This window comes from Hippocampus zosterae, chromosome 14 (genome assembly GCF_025434085.1).
Source record: "Hippocampus zosterae strain Florida chromosome 14, ASM2543408v3, whole genome shotgun sequence".
Classification (NCBI taxonomy): domain Eukaryota; kingdom Metazoa; phylum Chordata; class Actinopteri; order Syngnathiformes; family Syngnathidae; genus Hippocampus; species Hippocampus zosterae.
In genome coordinates this window covers 15,512,683-15,535,032 of record NC_067464.1, presented here as the reverse complement: position 1 = coordinate 15,535,032, position 22,350 = coordinate 15,512,683, and the positions used below count along the sequence as shown (strand labels likewise).

The 22,350-nt window shown below is 48.3% G+C and overlaps 2 protein-coding genes across 5 annotated transcripts in view; one reads left to right on the top strand and one right to left on the bottom strand.

Moving 5' to 3' along the window:
• The window catches only part of LOC127614473 (uncharacterized), a 316,500-nt gene that overhangs the window by 36,321 nt on the left and 257,829 nt on the right, over positions 1-22,350 (bottom strand). The gene's annotated exons all lie outside the window — the stretch shown is intronic.
• The window catches only part of syne3 (spectrin repeat containing, nuclear envelope family member 3), a 74,540-nt gene that overhangs the window by 24,704 nt on the left and 27,486 nt on the right, over positions 1-22,350 (top strand). For 3 of the 4 annotated variants that reach the window (XM_052085693.1, XM_052085692.1, XM_052085690.1), the window contains 2 exons: positions 863-1,045; positions 21,390-21,533. In XM_052085693.1, the coding sequence (XP_051941653.1) occupies positions 863-1,045; positions 21,390-21,533 (327 nt within the window). The remainder of the gene's footprint in view (positions 1-862; positions 1,046-21,389; positions 21,534-22,350) is intronic. The other variant, XM_052085691.1, reaches the window with a different exon arrangement.

Sequence of the window (22,350 nt, the reverse complement as noted above, 5' to 3'; positions counted from 1 at the left end):
GGATTTCAATTTCTATTGGTTTTATTGAGTTCTTGTAGCAAATGTGTTAGTTTTCTGATGGCACTGTAAGAACTGCTGCTTGTCACATAATTTTTTTGATTCATATTTTTAAATAGATATTTTTTTTTACGTTGTCTTTGAGGGCTGTCACAGGCCCACTAAGAAATACATTTGCTGTTATGCACTTGGTTTATGTTTTTCATCCATCCATTTTCTAATCTGCTTATCCTCACGAGGGTCGCGGGTGTGCTGGAGCCTATCACAGCTGTCTCCGAGCACTGGTTGCCAGCCAATCATAGGCCACACATAGACAAACAACCATTCGCGCCCACATTCACACCTCCGAAGAATTTAGAGCATTCAATTAATTACGGTGTATGTTTTTGGAATGTGGGAGGAAACCGAGTACCCGAAGAAAACCCATTTCATTCATGGGGAGGACATGTAAACTCCACACATGAAGGCGGGAGCATGCGCCTCTGCACTGTGATGCCGACATGCTCAAGGTTAGCATGTCGGCATCACAGTGCAGAGGTGCTCGATGGTGAGCAGCTCACCAGTCGATTCACCCTTTTGTTTTTCAAATACATTTTAATGTATTTTTAGAGTGGGTTTGTTAGTCTTTGTTTTTAAGGTGAATGTTTCGAGTGTGTCTATTTTTCCCCTCCCCTATTTTCCTTTCACATCTAAGAACTTGGGGCCCTAAACAGAGAACCGCCAGGCTTAACGTTCAGTCTCCCTATATTGGTCAATGTTTTGTTGTCTCTGGACAGGTTGAAACTCGGAAGGTAAAATTCCTTGTATGTTTAACATATATGACCAAGAAATCTGATTCAGATTTTTTTCTGTCCTCTACACTTAGCGCCTGTTGAAGGACAGTATGCAGCTGCAAGACTGTTTGAATCAGCTGAAGACAAAGGGTGACTTGCTCGACTCTTTGTTTGGTCCTGAAAGGTCTGATGATCTGCAAAGGGAGCTGAGTACTGCTATAAGGAACAGAGAACTACTGCATGTTCAGCTTATACAAAGAAAGGAAAGACTTGAGGTGAGAAAGAAAAAACATTAATTCACCCGGTTTTCTCAGACTCGGATCCAGCGTCAGATGAATTGGGTTGACTAAAGTCACAGTAAAATACTGCAAGCTGTTTTATTTAACGTTAAGCTTGATGTTAACGGCTTTTTCACGGCATTACATTAATACATACATTACATTAACATCTATTGTGTTCTGTGCCAATAAATTATATGTATTTTTCAATGTTACGGCAATTAATTCCATCCATCCATCCATCATCTACCGCTTATCCGGGGCCGGGTCGCGGGGGCAACAACTTTAGCAGGGAAGCCCAGACTTCCCTCTCCCTAGCTACTTCTTCCAGCTCTCCCCGGGGGATCCCGAGTCGTTCCCAGGCAAGCTGGGTGACATAGTCTCTCCAGCGTGTCCTGGGTCTTCCTCGGGGTCTCCTCCCGGTGGGACATGACCGGAACACCTCACCGGGGAGGCGCTCAGGAGGCATTCGAATCAGATGCCCAAGCCACCTCATCTGGCTCCTCTCGATGTGGATGAGAAGCGGCTCGACTCTGAGCCCCTCCCGGATGACCGAGCTTCTCACCTTATCTCTAAGGGAGAGCCCGGACACCCTGCGGAGAAAACTCATTTCAGCCGCTTGTATCCGGGATCTCGTTCTTTCGGTCACGACCCATAGCTCGTGACCATAGGTGAGGGTTGGGACGTAGATCGACCGGTAAATTGAGAGCTTCGCCTTTTGGCTCAGCTCCTTCTTCACCACGACAGACCGATACAACGTCCGCATCACAGCAGACGCTGCACCGATCCGCCTGTTGATCTCCCGCTCCCTCCTACCCCCACTCGTGAACAAGACCCCAAGATACTTGAACTCCTCCACTTGGGGTAAGATCTCCTCCCCGACCCGGAGGGGGCACTCCACCCTTTTCCGACTGAGGACCATGGTTTCAGATTTGGAGGTGCTGATTTTCATCCCAACCGCTTCACACTCGGCTGCGAAACGCTCCAGTGAGAGTTGGAGAGCCCCGTTTGAAGGAGCCAACAGCACCACATCATCTGCAAAAAGCAGGGATGCAATACTGAGGCCCCCAAAACAGACCCCCTCAACGCTTCGGCTGCGCCTAGAAATTCTGTCCATAAAGGTTATGAACAGAATCGGCGACAAAGGGCAGCCTTGGCGGAGTCCTACCTCCACTGGAAACGATTCCGACTTACTGCCGGCAATGCGAACCAAACTCTGACATCGGTGGTATAGTGACCGAACAGCCCGTATCAGGGGGTTCGGTACCCCATACCCACGAAGCACCCCCCACAGAACTCCCCGAGGGACACGGTCAAACGCCTTCTCCAAGTCCACAAAACACATGTAGATTGGTTGGGCGAATTCCCACATACCCTCAAGGACCCTGCTAAGGGTGTAGAGCTGGTCCACTGTTCCACGGCCGGGACGAAAACCACACTGCTCCTCCTCAATCTGAGGCTCGACTTCCTGACGGACCCTCCTCTCCAGCAGCCCTGAATAGACCTTACCAGGGAGGCTGAGGAGTGTGATCCCTCTGTAGTTGGAACACACCCTCCGGTCCCCCTTTTTAAAAAGAGGGACTACCACCCCGGTCTGCCAATCCAGAGGCACTCTCCCTGTTGTCCACGCGATGTTGCAGAGGCGTGTCAACCAGGACAGCCCCACAACATCCAGAGCCTTGAGGAACTCCGGGCGGATCTCATCCACCCCTGGGGCCTTGCCACCGAGGAGCTTTTTAACCACATCGGTGACTTCAACCACAGAGATAGGAGAGCCCACCTCAGAGTCCCCAGGCTCTGCTTCCTCCAAGGAAGGCGTGTTGGTGGAGTTGAGGAGGTCTTCGAAGTACTCTGCCCACCGGTTCACAACGTCCCGAGTCGAAGTCAGCAGCGTCCCATCCCCACTGTACACAGTGTTAGTGGTGCACTGCTTCCCCCTCCTGAGACGTCGGATGGTGGACCAGAATTTCCTCGAAGCCGTCCGGAAGTCGGCTTCCATGGCCTCACCGAACTTCCCACGCTCGGGTTTTTGCCTCGGCGACCACCGAAGCCGCGGCCCGCTTGGCCAATCGATACCCGTCAGCTGCCTCTGGGGTCCCACAGGCCATAAAGGCTCGATAGAACTCCTTCTTCAGCTTGACGGCATCCCTTACTGCTGGTGTCCACCAGCGAGTACGGGGGTTGCCGCCACGACAGGCACCAACCACCTTACGGCCACAACTCAGATTGGCCGCCTCAACAATAGAGGCACGGAACATGGTCCACTCGGGCTCAATGTCCCCCGCCTCCCCCGGAACATGGGAAAAGCTGTCGGAGGTGGGAGTTGAAACTCCTTCTGACAGGGGATTCCGCCAGACGCTCCCAACAAACCCTCACAATACGTTTGGGTCTGCCAGGATGGACCGGCATCTTCCCCCACCATCGGAGCCTACTCACCACCAGGTGGTGATCAGTTGACAGCTCCGCCCCTCTCTTCACCCGAGTGTCCAGAACATGCGGCCGCAAATCCGATGATACAACTACAAAGTCGATCATCGAACTGCGGCCTCGGGTGTCCTGGTGCCAAGTGCACATATGGACACTCTTATGTTTGAACAAGGTGTTCGTTATGGACAATCCGTGACGAGCACAGAAGTCCAATAACAAAACAACACTCGGGTTCTGATCGGTGGGGCTGTTCCTCCCAATCACGCCCCTCCAGGTCTCACTGTCATTGCTCACGTGAGCATTGAAGTCCCCCAGCAGAACAAGGGAGTCCCCAGCAGGAGTACTCTCCAGCACACCCTCCAGGGACTCCAAAAAGGGTGAGTATGCTGAGCTGCTGTTTGGTGCATATGCACAAACAACAGTCAGGACCCGTCCACCCACCCGAAGGCGGAGGGAGGCAACCCTCTCGTCTACCGGTGTGAACCCCAATGTACAGGCATTGAGCCGGGGGGCAATGAGTATGCCCACACCTGCTCTGCGCCTCTCACCATGAGCACCTCCAGAGTGGAAGAGAGTCCAACCCCTCTCGAGAGAACTGGTACCAGAACCCAGGCTGTGTGTGGAGGCAAGTCCGACTATATCCTGTCCGAAATTCTTTGCCTCACACACCAGTTCGGGCTCCTTCCCTGCCAGAGAGGTGACATTCCATGTCCCAAGAGCTAGCTTCTGCAGCCGAGGATCGGACCGCCAGGGTCCCCGCCTTTGGCTGCCGCCCAGCTCACATTGCACCCGACCCCTTTGGCCCCTCTCATGGGTGGTGAGCCCATGGGAAGGGGGACCCACGTTGCCTCTTCGGGCTGTGCCCGGCCGGGCCCCATGGGTGTAGGCCCGGCCACCAGGCGCTTGCCAACGAGCCCCACCTCCAGGCCTGGCTCCAGAGGGGGGCCCCGGTGACCCGCGTCCGGGCAAGGGAAACCGAGATCCATTTATCGTAATCATCATTGGGGTCTTTGAGCCGTGCTTTGTCTGGCCCCTCACCTAGAACCTGTTTGCCATGGGTGACCCTGCCAGGGGCATAAAGCCCCAGACAACTTAGCTTCTAGGATCATTGGGACACACAAACCCCTCCACCACGGTAAGGTGACGACTCACGGAGGGGGGCAATTAATTAAATACACATTTTGTTTCCAGGGATGAAATAAATTTTTAGTTTGGGTTTCGAAACTTAGTGGGTGTGCACATGCGTGTGTGTGCTCACTTTGTGATTATCTGCTTTGGTAATAGAAACGGTCGCTTGTGCAGTAAATTGTGTTTGAAACCTTGTGCTATTGCGCTATCATGTGGTCAACACTCAAAGACTATTGTTTGCCAAGAGCCAAACTACCACATAGCGACAACACAACTCAATGATTCCTTTCGCTTTGTGTTTCCAAACAAATGCTTTTGAAATTAAACAGATGGCAAAATGTGTCAGTCACCCATACCTGTCAACTAGTATGTTTTCCCCATATTTTACACGTTTTTTTTAATAATTTGAAATCATGTACGACATAGTACAACTTTTATACGGGGGGAAAAAAATTGCAAACCGATCTCACAAAGACCATTTTGGCTCAAATCCAGATTGTCTCACCTGCTGGTAGCCAACAACAATGCCGTCGTTGATCGCTACTATTGTCACGGCAAACCCGCAAAAGTAATCCTCAATCGTATATATTTTTTTCATCGCTACGTATGGTAGGATTGATAAAGCATGATGTGCGCATGCGCGGTAAGCCGTTGTAAGGGTTTTTGTTGCTTTGTAAGGGGAATCGTAATCATTTATAAGGGCAGCTATTAGCCGAGGTTGACAAGTATGGTCACCACTGAAACTGCCCATATTTAATACTGTCTTTGTACTGTATGTATTGGTTTAATCTGCTAAATTATTATCCCAGAGTCTGAAGATGGCTGTCAGGGAGTAGGACGCACGGCTGCAGAGCTCCTCGATCACTTCGAGCAACGCCGTACTTTATTAGTATTTTAACGAGTTTTATTTGTATTTAAAGGCATTAACGAAATGCCTAAAGCACACAAAAAGTCGGTTTCACGGTTTGAAATAACCCACTCGGACGGGGAGGATCGCGCCGCAAGCGACATTGACGGCCGGCCCGAACCCGGGGATCCACGGGCTAATGAGGCTACAGCTAACCTATCAACGATCCTGCAAGAATTAAGGGAATTCCGGCGTGAAAGCGCCAATACACTCACCGAAATCAAGGACGAAATTAAGACGACTAACAACAGAATAGATGACGTCGAAACGAGGATCTCTGAGACAGAAGAAAGAGTGCTGGGGCTGGAAGAGGCTACGAGGGAGCTGCTACGGCTACAAGCTACAATGCAAGATAAGATAACTGATCAAGAGGGACGTGCAAGACGGGACAATATAAGAATGTATGGAGTTGAGGAGGGGGCTGAGACCAACTCGGCAATGATGATAGCGTTTATAGAACATCTCTTTAAAGAAAAGCTCGAGCTTTCTCCCTCCACCGATCTGAAGATTGAGCGGGCGCATCGAGCGCTAGGCCGTAAATCCCCCGCCGATTCACCCCCGAGGTCAATAATAGTAAAATTCGCCAGCAATACGATGAAGGAGGAGGTCCTGCGTAATGTTTAGTACAAGAAGGGATTTCTGTACAAAGAGAAGAGAGTTTTTGTCGACCACGACTATGCTCCAGAGACCCTGAGGAAACGCCGGGAATACGCAGAGGCGAAGAAGGTGCTGCGGGAGAAAGGGATACGATTTCAGACTCCGTTTCCAGCGAGGATGAGAATATTCTACGAGGGGGAAACGTGCCTTTACAACTCGGCACAGGAGGCCACTTCCGACATGCTGAAGAGGGGTTTTCCCGTGGCTGTATACAAACCTCCTACCACCTGGATTGACAAAATTAAGAACAGACTGTGGCATCGGCCTGCGAGTGGTGAGGAACAACAGCTGGAAGCTTCACGTGAGGGTTTCAAGAAAAAACTGGCCGCATACAGGAGAGTGGACAATGAAAATTGTTGAAGCCTGACAAGCTGACGAGATTTTCCACTGTGGAACAACTAAGGGTTAGTTGAATTGAACAGTGTTTGGGTTTATGTGTGAATATGCTGGGGCATTGGTGTGTTGGAGTATACTCGAACAGGTGTACGATTGAGCAGTTATGTATGATTGCACAGGGGTGTGCGTGAGTAAGTGTATTAGTAAGCACTGTAGGAACATGTGGAAAGGTATGTAGGGAAATAGGTATGCACAAGTATGTGTGTGGGTGTGCATACGTATATGTGAAATGCAACTAGTCAGAGTTCGAGTGGAAAATGGGTTGTTTAAGCAATAGGCGTTGTTTACTTTTTGATGGAAAGTCACAAAAAGCCACTTGGGTTCGCTTCGTACAATGTGAAAGGTATCCTAAATCCTATGAAGAGAAGCAAAATTCTGGGCAAAATGGTGAAAGACAAGATAGACATAATGTTTCTGCAAGAAAACCACCTAACTGACTTGGAACATTTGAAACTCAGAAGACAGGGATTTAAGCAGGTGTTTTCAGCCTCCTACGAGAAAGGACATCAGAATCATCTTTATTGGCCAAGTATGTAGAACACACAAGGAATTTGTCTCCGGTATAACACGCTGCACTAGTATCATCGTAAACAACAAAATCATTGAACCATTTTAGAGTAACCAGTAGTTTTGTAGTACCATTTTGTGGTTCAAGAAGAGTGACTACATCAATGACTGTTTAAGGAGTTAATGGCTAGAGGGAAGAAGCTGTTTAAGTGTCTACTGGATTTGGTGCGCATGGATCTGTAGCGTCTGCCTGAGGGGAGTGGCTGAAAAAGGTGGTGGGCAGGGTGCCGGGGATCCAGGAGGATTTTCCGTACCCTTGTCTTGATTCTTGCATTGTGCAAGTCCTCAAGAGTGGGTAGGGCGGTGCCAACGATTTTTTCTGCCGTCCTAACTGTCCGTTGAAGTCGGATTTTGTCCTTTTTTGTGGCGGCCCCAAACCAAACCGTGATGGAAGAACACAGGATTGATTCGATGACTGCCGTGTAGAACTGTCGTAGCACCTCCTGTGGCAGGCCATGCTTCCTCAGCAGCCTCAGGAAGTACATCCGCTGCCTAGCCCTTTTCAGGATGGAGATGGTGTTGACTTCCCACTTCATGTCCTGGGAGACTGTGATTCCTAGGAACTTGAAGGTCTCGACGGTTGACACAGGGCAGTTGGATAGTGTGAGGGGCAACTGTGGAGAAGAATCTTTCCTGAAGTCCACGATCATCTCTACAGTCTTGAGCGTGTTCAGCCCGAGGTTGTGTCGGCTGCACCAGAGCTCCAGCTGCTCCACTTGTTGGCGGTACGCAGACTCGTCGCCGTCTTTGATGAGACCGATGACCGTGGTGTCGTCTGCGAACTTTATGAGTTTGACAGCTGGATCTGTTGAGGTGCAATCGTTTGTGTAGAGAGAGAAGAGCAGTGGCGAGAGGACACATCCCTGTGGGGCTCCAGTGCTGGTGGTGCGTATTGATGATGTTGTTGCTCCCAGTCTCACCTGTTGTGTCTGTCCCGTCAGGAAGCTGAGGATCCACTGGCAGATCGTAGGGGACACACCGAGGTGGAGTAGTTTGGGGGTGAGGAGTTCCGGGATGATGGCGTTGAACGCAGAGCTGAAATCCACAAACAGAATCCTTGCGTAGGTCCCTGTGCTGTCGAGGTGCTTGAGGATGTAGTGCAGACCTATGTTGACTGCGTCTTCCACAGACCTGTTTGCCCGGTAGGCAAACTGGAGAGGGTCCAGCAGGGGTCCAGTGATGTTCTTTAGGTGGTTCAGCACAAGGCGTTCAAAGGACTTCATGACCACAGACGTCAGGGCGACAGGCCTATAGTCGTTCAGTTCCGATGTTGCCAATTTCTTGGGAACTGGGATGATGGTAGACTGTTTGAAGCAGGATGGGACCTCACACAGCTCCAGGGATCTGTTGAAGATTTGTGTGAAGACCGGAGCCAGCTGGTCAGTGCAGACTTTCAGGCAGGAGCGGGACACTTGGTCGGGCCCCGGAGCATTCTTGATCTTTTGCTGCTTGAAGAGCCGTCTCACGTCCTGTTCGTGGATCTGTAGTGGAGAAAAAGAGGGTGGGGGGGGGGGTAGGTAGAGTGGTTTCTGGTAGAGGTGGGTGTGTGTGGGGAAATGGGAGTGTCCTTTTCAAATCGGCAGAAAAACATGTTTAGTTCATTAGCAAGACCCTTATTGTTCACTGTTTGGGGGGATGGCATTCTATAGTTAGTGATTGCTTTCAGGCCATTCCATACAGATGCAGAGTCGTTAGCAGAGAACTGTTTTTTCAGCCTCTCTGCATAGCTTCTCTTGGCGATGTTAATTTCCTTTGTCAATTGGTTTCGGGCATGTTTGTACAGTGCCCGATCTCCACTTCTAAATGCGGCCTCTTTCTCTTTCCTGAGTTGCCTGAGTTTGGGAGTAAACCATGGCTTGTTATTGTTGAAGGAGCGGAAGGACGTCGTTGGTACACACATGTCCTCACAGAAACTGATGTATGATGTTACAGTGTCTGTGTATTCATCCAGTGTGCCCGTTGAAGTTTCAAAGACGCCCCAATCAGTGCAGTCTAAGCATTCTTGTAGAATAGGAGGGGGGTGGCTACTGTTATTTCCACAAAAGTAATATTCGAGTTGCAGTCAGAAATTAAAGACAAAGAAGGGAGGTACACTATGATTGTGGGTAAAATGGAGGGATCTGTTGTGACCCTTATAAATGTTCATGCTCCACCTGGGGCATCGTGGGGGTTCTATCAACATATTTTTGACTTAATGATAACTAAGGCCCAAGGATTGGTCATATGTTGTGGTGACTTCAATATAAGATTGGATTTTAAAATGGACGTGTCACGAACATCACAGCAGCACAATAACCCAGTGGCTGAGAAAGTGGGAAAGATGATGAAGGAGATGGGCATATGTGATGTGTGGAGAGAGCTTAACTCACCTACCAGAGATTACACTTTTTACTCAGCGCCACATAATACTTATTCAAGGATTGATTACTTTTTCATGTACAGTAATGATCTCGGCCTTATAAGGACATGTAAAGTTGGAATAATGGACCTATCAGACCATAGCCCAATTTATTTAGATCTGCAAGTAAAATATAATAGAGGTCCATGGGCATGGAGGCTTAACTTAATTGCACTTAAGGGAAAGACGAGGGAGGAAATAAAAGAGGAAATCTCACTATTTTTGTCAGAAAATGACAACGGAGCGGTGTCCCCAATTATGGTGTGGGATGCAGGCAAGGCAGTTTTGAGAGGGAAAATTATTGCAAAATTGGCTTCGCAAAAGAAATCCAGACTGGAGAAACTGAAGAAACTCGAATACTCATTGCAGCAATTAGAGAGACAACACAAAAAAAATGTTCAATCGGAGGTGGACCAAAAAATTAAGGCAGTTAAAAATCAGATAAAAGAAAAAAACGTACTTTCTTAAAACAAAATTACTATGAGGCAGGTAGTAAAGCGACGAGACACCTGGCATATAAATTAAGAAAACAACAAGCCGAGAGGGTGCTACATAAAATTAAGGATCCTTGTACCAGACAAATGAAACATGACTTCAAGGATATCCAGGGTTGCTTCGAAAGATACTATGAAAATCTCTATTCCCTAAGGGTCACTGATGATGGGGGAGCTCCCGACGCTATGTTGGAGTCACTCAACCTCCCAACGGTCTCAGGAGATCAAAATGAGGTTCTCATGGTTGAAGTGACTATGGGTGAATTACAGAAGGCTATTTCCCGACTAAAGCCGAATAAATGCCCGGCCACAGATGGATTCCCCTCCGAGTGGTACAAGGCTTACAGTGACATTTTATCGCCACTACTACTGAGAACATTCAATTGGGTCCTATCAAAAGGAGCCATCCCACCCTTTTGGAGAGAGGCGATCATTGCTTTGATACCAAAAGAGGGGAAGGACAAAACAGACTGTGCAAATTTCCGTCCAATTAGCATCTTGAACCAAGACTATAAACTTTTTACATCAATTTTAGCAAGACGTTTGGAATCGATACTTCCAGATATTGTACACTTAGATCAGACCGGCTTTATTAGGCAGAGACAGACTATGGATAACGTCAGAAGAACCCTACACATAATTGCTCATATAAAGGCGCATGACTTAGAAGCCGTTTTGCTGGGATTGGATGCGGAAAAGGCTTTTGACTCGGTCAACTGGTCATATTTATATAAGGTACTACGGAGATTTAAATTCAATGACGATTTTATAAGAACTATACAGGCTATATACAATATGCCAATAGCAAAAGTAAGGATAAATGGAGGATCTACGGATTTTTTCAATCTAGAAAGGGGATGCCGACAAGGCTGCCCTATTTCCCCACTTCTATTTGCCATTTTTATAGAGCCCCTAAGTCAGTGGATAAGGCAGAAAGACGAGATCGAGGGGATAACTGTTGGACGGGATACTCATAAATTAGCCCTATTTGCGGATGATATATTAATATTTCTGGGAAAACCATTTACCTCTTTCCCGGAATTGCTTTCTACGCAAGGGAGTACGGAGCATTTTCGGGATACAAACTTAACATACATAAAACTAAGATACTGTCATTCAAGTACTCTCCGAGCAATGTGATGAGAGACGAATTCAATTTGAACTGGGACTCGGAGTCGATCAGGTACCTAGGCGTGAATATTCCAAAAGATTTAGATACAATTAGGCTTGAAAATTATTCCCCTCTCCTTGCCCAAATTAAGGCTGACTTGAACAGATGGAACCTGGTTCCATTCCTTGGATTACTGCAAAGAGTGGAAGCGATGAATGAACGTGCTGCCCAGACTACTATATCTATTCCAAACTCTAGCAATAGACTTACCCAAGGATATGTTCCAAGAGTTGGACAAAATAATATCGCGATTTATTTGGCAAGGGAAGAGGCCAAGAATTAGATTCAAGACTCTACAGTTGGCAAAGAGCAAGGGAGGCCTCTCCCTACCGAATATGTCAAACTATTATAGGGCAACCCAAGTAAAGATTTTGGCCAATATCTGTAATCCATCCTATTGTGCGAAGTGGAAAGACATTGAATGTCAGGTATCTAGCGATATTCCACTACAAGCAATTATCGGGGACCCTGGTTTGATTGATTGTCTTAAGAGTGTTAACCCTTGGATAAGAACCTCAATTAAGGTGTGGCACGGAATATTAAAGCAAGACAAAGAAAATAGCCCATATTTGCTTCTAAGATGGATTGGATATGACTCAGATTTCTTACCAAACAGAATGGATACGGGACTTAAAAAATGGATTGGAAACGGGTTAAAGATATATAGGGACCTCCTTGAGGCGGGCGGGATGCGACAATTCCAAGATCTTAGAAACAATTTCGGATTGAGTAATCAAGATTTCTATAGATTCTTGCAGCTAAGACATTATCTAGAGAGATCTCTACGCACAGGATGGGTCCAACAAAGTGGTTTCGGCTTAATCAAGATATTCCTACTATCTTATAGGTCAGACCCTGGAAGGGGTAGTAATATATTGAAAATTTACAAAGAGTTACAGGTACTAGAAGGTGGGGATACAATATATATAAAGAATAAATGGGCTAAGGAGGCTGGCATTTCAATTCAACTGGAAGCATGGGAAAGAACAATAGCACAGCAATGGAAATGTACATCGGCTCCCTCTTGGAGGGAATTTGGGTGGAAGAATGTCGTCAGGTTTTTTAGAGTTCCGGCCCAAGGGACTTCACAAGGAATGAATACAGCCTGTTGGGGAGCCTGCGGTAATGGCAAAGCCTCACATTTTCATGTGTTTTGGGAATGCCCGGTCATCTCCAAATTTCTGGGAAGAGACGAGGCTAACTATGGGTAGGATTATGGGAACAGTGGTCCCTCCGACCTTTGAAGCCCTGTACTTGGGACTGGAACCTGACTTCACCATTAACTTTGCTCAGAAATACACCTACAACATCTTACTGTTAGCGAGCAAAAAGGCAATCACAAGAAGATGGCTGACGACAGATCCCCCAACAGGCAAAGACTGGACTAAGGTGGTTGGGGAAATTTTTGAAATGGAGAAACAAGGCGAACAAGAAACATTTGAGACATTATGGGATACCTGGATAAAATTTATGGAACCCTAAGGTAGTGCTTGAACAGATAGTTGAGTTACCCTATTGGCCCCATTCCACTCAAGTTTATTTTTGTTTATTATTATTATTTTATTTTATTTTATTTCATTACTTTTCTACTCATATGGCACAGTGTTCAGGACATTGTATAGGCGGGAGGGCAGTAATTGTAACCCGTTTTACAGGGATGTCAATGTATGTATGTACTCCATTCCCTCTCGCTCACTCAGGTCCTCATCCTCCCTCCACCTTTTTCTACCCTCTGCCCGTCTCAGTACAATGGGGTGCAGAGCCTTCAGTCTCCCCCCAAACTCTGGAACTCACTTCCTCCCAACATTCGTAATATTGACTCTCTTTCCTTATTCAAAATCCAGCTCAAACCCCACCTATTCAGACTTGCCTACCCGCCTTAAATCTTTCTTTCTTTATTTATTATTTTATCTGTGTTTTACTATTGGTCTTGGCTGTACAGTGTCCTTGAGTGTTGTGAAAGGCGCTTACAAATGTGATGTATTATTATTATTATTATTATTATTATTTTGATGCCCGGGACTGGTGTGGTTCTATGTACTTAAACACGTGACCATGTTTTTCTTTTTTCTAACTGTTTGAAAAAATTCAACAAAAGTTTAATAACAAAACAAAAAAAATATTATCCCAATATATTTAGCCACTCAATAAAGCAAATGATTATCAACTGCAGCGCATTTACTGGTGGTAACTTTTCCCGCACAATGCCAACAGCCCTATCGTGTAGAGGCCTACGGTCACTCCTAATTATCTTAAACTAAGCACTTTATAATTTGGATAATCAACTAACCTCAAGCCTGAATTAAAAATATTTTTAATTTATAATTGAAATTTAATTCAAACTACATTTTGACATCATTCCCTCATACACGTTTTTTCTTTTTTTGGTAAACGGTGTAAAAAATATTTGCCTCCCTTCCTAGGGCAACCTAGTTTAAACCTAGTGTTAATACTTTTAGTTATTTTGTTCTATAGTGTTAATACTTTGAGTTATTTTGTTCTATTCATTGGATTTCAAGGTTTTCTCTTAATTTCCATGCATCTGAGCATTCACACAAACTCCCTGACCATCTTTTGACCATGGTGACCAGCAACACACAAGCACATGATGGCAAAGTGACAGTTTGTTACAAAAAAATTCAAACCACTTAAATGTCAAATTAGAACAAATCATTGATAGAGATTTGTGACACGAATAAAATCGGCCCTACTGTGTTACTTTTATCTTTAAACTCAGGTCATTTTAACCATAATTAAGTCTCAATACTGTCTGGATCAATAACAATAACCCCTCTTGAGGATACTGGTACCAGAGCCCAAGCTGTGCGTCGAGGCAAGCCCGACTAGATCTAGTCGGAACTCCTCTGCCTTGCACACCAAGTCAGGCTCCTCCTGTCAGAGAGGTTATTTCATTTACCTCCAGCTTATTTCTGTAGTCAGGGCCTTTTGGTAAGACCATGGGGACGGGGGACCCACATTACCTTTTTGGGCAGAGCGCGGTCGGGCCCCATGGGTGCAGGCCCTGCCACCAGGTGCTTGCCAGTGAGCCCAACCTCCAGGCGACCGATAACATTTTATAAACTTAATTGCATAGACAAAAAAGCTCAGTCATTCGATGTTAACACCAGAGGTGTATTAAATGAGCTTAACTTGTAGAGGTTTATTAAAGTAGCAAATGGATGCGACATGCAGGTTTAGTAAGCTGGGCTACACAGCCAATGCAAGCTTGTGATCGAATGGCGATGAAGGCTAAAGTCACAGATGACAGTTCTAGTGACATGTTCTCATGTTTCCAGTGCGATGTCGACCAATGACAGCATGAGCAGATTTATCCCGTGAGCTGATTGGCTGCGCATCTTCAAGCCCCGCCCAGCACCTTCCCTTGTGTCTCGTCACACTTTTGACTCTCAGAGAGAGAGAGAGGTGATTGGGCTTGTCCAAAGGCAGCAACGTGTGTAACACACGTCTCTCTTCGTCTCAATACCGATTAATTGTCTTATCATAAACACATCCTCTGCGCAGGGATAGCTGGCCAGGAGCTAGCTGAAGGCTAACGGTGGCTACACCATCAGAATGTAAAGTGACTGCCGCCTCCACCAACACAAGTCTCTTTGCCTCTCTCAGAAGGCAGTGCTGATGAATGTTAATTACTGTAAAAAGTTTTATAATCAAAGATTTAAGTAAATATGTGTACTGTTATAGTCATTAGGGCTGTTCACACGGCACACATTTGCTCCGGCGCTGCACCGATGTATTTTGTTGCGATATATTTTGCACGGCAGCAAATTGTGTGGAGCGTTCACACGTACAAAGCCGCTGAGCGTGACGGCATTGGCACAGCGTCGGCGCAGCCCCACTTGCGTTCACACGGCAGTTTCTGCAGCGGAGCAAAACGACAGAAAACAAACGAGCTGTCATGTTGGTTCTTTTTAAAAGGTACCGTATTGTAGCAACCACAAATGCCCTCTGAGAACTCCGACATTTGAATTTCGCGCCGTGAGACTGATCAGCCAATCGGCGGCCCCCGCTGCCGCTCGCTACCAACCAATCACAGCCCCCGGGTGGGCTGGACGTTTGTTTACACTAACGTCCGCTTTGCTGGTATATAAATGATCGTATGTTTGCTGAAATAAAGCAGTGTACCACCGCTGTTCGAGTACTTCACTTCGTCGCTCCTTATAACTGGTGACCCTTCGCCGTTCTCAACATGCAACCTTCGAGACTCAAGATGTCGACAACTCCACCGCTTTCCAACGGCCTGCTCCCGACCCGGTCGGAACCGCAGACGCCGTCCGACAACAACCTCACAATCCACGCCGTCTCGGTGAAAGTGCCGCCTTTCAGCACTCAGGAACCCGTTTCCTGGTTTCGCCGGGCCGAAGTACAATTCCGCCTCCGGAAAGTCACAGATCCAAGAACAAAAGCGGACTACGTCTTAGAAGCCATCCCCGACGGCGTTTTCCAGCACGTTTCGGCATGGTTGGACCAGCAAGACGACGAAATCACGTACGACTCGTTGAAAGATCACCTGCTGAAAGAGTATACTCTTACCGTCAGCCCCCGCGCCAAACGACTGCTCGCCATGCCCAGTCAGGATCTAGGCGACCGCACAGCTCTCAGTTTGTGGAACGAGATGCAGTCACTCGCCCGACTACCCGGCGCCGATCCGTCTACTGGCCAGCCTCGCAAAGTCGACCTCATGCGCGAACTATGGCTACATCCCGTCCTCAGTTCGCGCCGCCCTCCACGACGCCAATACACTGTCAATGTCCGCACTAGTCGCCAAAGCCGATGACCTGATTACCGTGACCACAGCCGCCGAGAAATCGACGCCGGTCGCCGCCGCCTGCAGCGCACTAGCCCCGCCCAATGTGGACGCAGACATCAATGCCGTACGCCACCGTCCAGGCCCACCGCATGATCGCCGTCAAGCTCCGCCCCAGAACCAGTGGTACATGCTACCGTCTGGTATTTGCAGCTACCATGACAAGTTCGACAGAGACGCGAGAAACTGCCTCCCGAACTGCAAGTTCTCAAAAAACGCGACGGCCACCCGCCGACAGTAACGCCGGCGGCGTGGCGCCCTTATCACAGTTGCGTTTGCACGATCGCCAACCCGAACCAGGGGTTCTACGTCACCGATGCCATCTCCAATCGCGAATTCCTGGTCGACACCGGAGCATGCCGCTCCATCTACCCCGCCACAGACCAAAACCGACGTCACAACAAGCCATGCCAAGTCAAACTCGTGGCCGCCAATGGTACGCCCATCGCCACGTATGGATGCCGCCGCATCCACATCAAGATCGCCAACCGCCGATACACCTGGGACTTTATTATCGCTGACGTGAGGACACCACTGCTCGGAGCCGATTTCCTCGGGCACCATAACCTACGGGTCGATGTCGGCAACCGAAGAATGCTGAATCTCCAATCGTTCCAGTCCACCGACCTCGTCGCCCGGGTCCAAGAAAACGCCTGTGCAATCACAACCAACGACCCATACGAGCACCTACTAACCGAGTACGCCGACGTCTTCAAACCCGAACTTCACCAGGCGCCGGGGAAAGCAGCGAAACACGGAATCTTCCACCATATCGAGACAAAAGGACCACCCGTCTATTCCAAGTTCCGACGCCTCTCACCCGACAAACTCAAGGCCGCCAAACAAGCTTTCGCCGAAATGGAAAGGATGGGACTCTGCAAGAAAGCATCCAGTCCATGGGCATCACCGCTGCACATGGTAAAAAAGACTGACGGTTCATGGCGGCCGTGTGGAGACTACCGCCTGCTGAATGTGAAGACGGAACCGGATCACTATCCCCTACCCAACATCGCGGACATCACCAACGAGTTGGACGGCGCCAGATACTTCACGAAACTGGACCTCTTGAAAGGTTATTTTCAAGTTCCCGTCCACGAGCCCGACGTCCCCAAAACAGCGATCATCACGCCGTTCGGCTCCTACGTCTTCTACTACTCAACGTTCAGTCTTCGCAACTCCGGCGCCAACTTTCAACGCCTCATGGACAGCATCCTCGGCGAACTTTCGTACTGTGTATGTTACGTCGACGACATACTCATCCATTCGAAGACGAAGGCAGAACATCACGACCACGTCCGAAACGTCCTCCAACTGCTCCGCGACAACGGCTTGGTAGTACGACGAGACAAGTGTGTTTTCGGCGCGTCGAAAGTAGAATTCCTCGGTTACGAAATCGACGTTTCCGGAGTCCGCCAGCCCGCTAAAGTCAACACCATCCACAAGTTCCCTACGCCGAAAACGATCAAGACTCTCCAAGAGTTCACTGGGATGGTGAACTATTACCATCGTTTCCTGCCTCGCCTCGCCCACGTCATGGCCCCGCTATACGATGCGCTCAGCGGCAACCCGAAACACCTGAAATGGACCCCCGCCCAGAGCAAATCGTTCGAAGCTACAAAAGCCGCCCTCGCCAAGGCCGCGACATTGACATTCCCGAAGCCGGCGGCTCCGCTTCAACTGACGACCCACGCAAGTAACGTTGCTGTAGGAGGTGTGGTGGAGCAGGTCATCAACGGTATCCCGCAGCCTCTGGGATTCTTCAGTCAGAAGTTACGCCAACCTGAAACCCGATACAGTACGTTTGACCGCGAACTTCTCGCCGTATACCTGGCTGTGCGACATTTCCGCCACCTGCTGGAAGGAACTCCGTTCAAGATCCGTACCGACCACCGCCCCCTCGTACACGCCTTCACCAAAGCTGGGCACCCGTGGTCCGCCCGTCAGCAGCGTCATCTCTCCGCCATCGCAGAATTCGGATGCGAGATAGAGTACGTCCCTGGTGAAAAGAATCCAGTAGCCGACGCCCTGTCACGAGTGGAAATTGACGCCGTCCATCTTGGCGTCGACTACGGAGCCATCGCCGACGCCCAAGTGGCTGATCAGAAGGGCACCGCTGACTATCGTCAGTCCGTCACAGGCCTGAGATGGGAAGACGTACCGTTTGGCGACGACGGACGCACCTTACTCTGCGATGTGAGCAGGCAACGCCCTCGGCCACTCATCCCGAAAACGCTCCAACGTCAAATGTTCGATATCATCCATGGTTTATCACACCCGTCTGGAAGATCAACCGCCAAACTGATGACCGAGAAGTTTGTATGGCATGGAATCAACAAAGACGTACGAGCCTGGGCTCGCAACTGCCTCCAATGCCAAGCCAGTAAGATCGGCCAACATACAGAATCCGGTATCGGCCAGTTTCCACAACCCCGACGTCGCTTCGGCCATCTTCACGTCGACATAGTTGGACCACTGCCACCTTCAGACGGCTACCAGTATCTCTTCACGTCCACCGAGCGGTCGACTCGATGGCCTGAGGCGATCCCAATGAAAGGAGCCACTGCACAAGACTGCGCCGCCGCCCTTCTCCAAGGCTGGGTCAGCAGATTCGGAGTTCCTGACGATATCACCTCCGACCGAGTTTCTTCATTCACGTCACAGCTCTGGACCGCCCTTGGTCAGCTCATGGGAACGACTGTGCATCATACGACTGCTTTCAACCCCGCCGCCAACGGAATGGCCGAGCGCACTCACCGCACGTTGAAGGCAGCGCTCATGGCCCGCTGCACCGGACCAGACTGGAGTGCCCAATTGCCCTGGGTACTTCTCGGAATGCGGACGACTCCGAAAGAAGGTCTCGGTGTCTCCTCAGCCGAGATGGTATTCGGTGAAACCATCGCCGTTCCCGGGGAGTTCTTCCCGTCCAGCCAAGACGCCGGCGACTCCACGGCCTATCTCGCCGATCTCCGACGCATCGTCGGAAAGTACCGACCCGTACTCCAGACCTACCAAGACCGGCGCAGCAGACGAGTACCGAAGTCGCTGTTAAGCTGTACTCACGTTTTCGTAAGGAACGACGCCCACCGCCCGCCTCTAACTCGACCATACCGCGGCCCGTACGCCGTGGACCAACGTAACGACAAGGCCTACCGCCTCAACATCCATGGTCGACAGGATTGGGTCTCAATCGACCGCCTGAAACCGGCCTACCACGACGACGACGAACCCGCGCCGCTGACCATCACTCGAGCCGGACGCGCCGTCCGCCCGCCCGACTGCCTGCACGCCCAACCATGAACTTTCATCACCATCCTAATACGGACTCTCGGACTCAGCCTGCCAGGGACTTTCTAACAGGGGAGTATTTGTAGCAACCACAATTGCCCTCTGAGAACATTTGAATTTCGCGCCGTGAGACTGATCAGCCAATCGGCGGCCCCCGCTGCCGCTCGCTACCAACCAATCACAGCCCCCGGGTGGGCTGGACGTTTGTTTACACTAACGTCCGCTTTGCTGGTATATAAACGATCGTATGTTTGCTGAAATAAAGCAGTGTACCACCGCTCTTCGAGTACTTCACTTCGCCGGGCCGTCGCTCCTTATAACTGGTGACCCTTCGCCGTTCTCAACATGCAACCTTCGAGACTCAAGATGTCGACAACTCCACCGCTTTCCAACGGCCTGCTCCCGACCCGGTCGGAACCGCAGACGCCGTCCGACAACAACCTCACAATCCACGCCGTCTCGGTGAAACTGCCGCCTTTCAGCACTCAGGAACCCGTTTCCTGGTTTCGCCGGGCCGAAGTACAATTCCGCCTCCGGAAAGTCACAGATCCAAGAACAAAAGCGGACTACGTCTTAGAAGCCATCCCCGACGGCGTTTTCCAGCACGTTTCGGCATGGTTCGACCAGCAAGACGACGAAATCACGTACGACTCGTTGAAAGATCACCTGCTGAAAGAGTATACTCTTACCGTCAGCGCCCGCGCCAAACGACTGCTCGCCATGCCCAGTCAGGATCTAGGCGACCGCACAGCTCTCAGTTTGTGGAACGAGATGCAGTCACTCGCCCGACTACCCTTCTCCTTCTCGGTCTCCGTGCCTTCTGCTCGAGAGTGACCGCCCACGAAAACATAAATCAACGATGACTTCAATGACACTCAGAAAAGCAAACACTAATGCGCCAAACAGAAAATCAAGAGAGGAAATCACAAAATGAATTATATGGGGAGCGGGGGGTTGTGAACAAACAACAAAGGAACAAACAACTCCGAGACAGTCCAGTCTCCCACAAAGGAAAGATGTTGCCAGCCAAGTCTTGTGTCGTTATTAAACAAACACATTACGGAAGTCCGACAGCACGAAAGCAACGTATTCTCGCCATACGTACTCTTCACAAGCATTTGCTCTGGAGCAAATTTAACCCAGTTGTTCACACGTGCAAATTTACATCGGTGCTGCTTCGCAAACGAGCATTTGCTCCGGAGCAAACTTTTAAACCACCTACCTGAGGTGGATCAAATTTGGTCCGGTGTAAGCCTTTTTCCGGGGCTACGCCGGAGCTAATTTGCACGTGTGAACGCGCTACTTGGGCAGCCCCGGCGTAGCACCGGACCAAATCTTGCCGTGTGAACAGCCCTTTTGTCTCAAATATGTAAAGCAGGGGTGTCAAACTCAGGTCCTGGAAGGCGGGCCACTGTCCTGCATGTTTTCCCAAGTCTCCCAGTTGCAACACACCTGATTCAAATGAACAGGTTCAATGTCAGGCTTCCGCAGAGCTTGCTGATGATTCTCATTTGAATCAGCTGTGATGCAACAGGGAAACTTGGAAAACATGCAGGACAGCGGCCCTCCAGGACCTGTGTTTGACACCCCTGATATAAAGTATAATCACTGTTTACATGCTGGTGCCCACATACACTTACCCACATAAAATTTCTAGTGGGGGAGAAAACCCTCCTTCGCCAGGTCCCTGTCCCCATTAACCGTGTTCAGTGAGGTGAAGGTTTTTTTTTTTATATTTGAAATATTTTTACAAACAGTTTACATTTTAAATCTTACTGTAATGACTATTGCACTAAATCGAATCAAATCGCAATATCTGTCAGAAAAATCTGCATTAAATTTTGTCCTAAAATTATTTGAATCATAAAATTACATTCTTTTTTTTTTTCTTCAAAAAAACAATATTGTTCACCAGTTTGGATATTACATATCGAGTGTTTTTAGTGTATTCAATTGATGATGATAAGAGAATGATTTTTAAATTGTTGTAATCTTTTTATTTACATTTTATACAGCGTTCCAACTTTGATGGAATCGTGGTTTACAAAATTATTAGACTCACTGAAGTGTACTTTTACTTTTTCAGGGCTTAATTTCAAGAACCAAGGACTTTGGATATGCCTACATTTTGGTTCGCTCTCAGGTGACAAGTCTCAGAGATGCAATGACAGCAACTAAAGGGCTTCTGCCTGACATCCTGGCTAAGAAAAGCCAAGCCGACCAATTCAGGGTGAGTTAAATTGTCGGCAATATTTTTTTTCATGATAAATGGTATAAAATTCTTATTTCAGCTGTGAATATTTAAAGCTGTCATCTTGAGTTAAGACGAAAATAAATGGAATATATTAAAGTTAGTTGTGAGAGTTTATGCCAAAGGTTTCCTGTTGTAAAGATTAATCTCAGGTTTCATCCTGTCCACCCATATCCGTGCAAAATAATGGAATTCTGCAAAAAATTACTCGAGATTTCTAGTGGATATTTAATTGAATGCGGTGGACCTTTGATGCAGGTATAAATCCCAGTTATGAACGCTAAATATATCATCACTGTGGTGACACCTGACGAGAAATGCCACCCAAACATGGAAAATCTCACTCACTGCAGTGTCAGGTTTCCACCAAGAAAAGGCGTTAACTTACAATGAAATAAAATCATGAGTCATTGAAATACAGTACAATGGACGAGAAATGTCTCTATGAATAGCGTACAATGTTGCCAGCAAGTTACAAAACGCTCAACAGGAAAATATTGCCTCTTGTTACAAAAAAACTTTCAAGGTACGAAAAGTCAAAGTGCAGTATGGGCTGCTACTCGCAGCTCTGAGTTTACAGGGTTCGTATGGGTCCTTAAAGTTCATAAAGATCAATAAAAAAGTTGCAAAATGATGTTCTTAATAGTCCATAATTTTCAGGGAAAGCTTCTAAAATCAAGAAAAATCCTTAAGAATGAACCTGTGGTGTTCATTTCATTTGTGTATGTCATTTCCCCCACACTTTCAATTCATAGTTTTGTCGGAAAATGCAGGACCAGGCTCTGCTTTTCCCGCC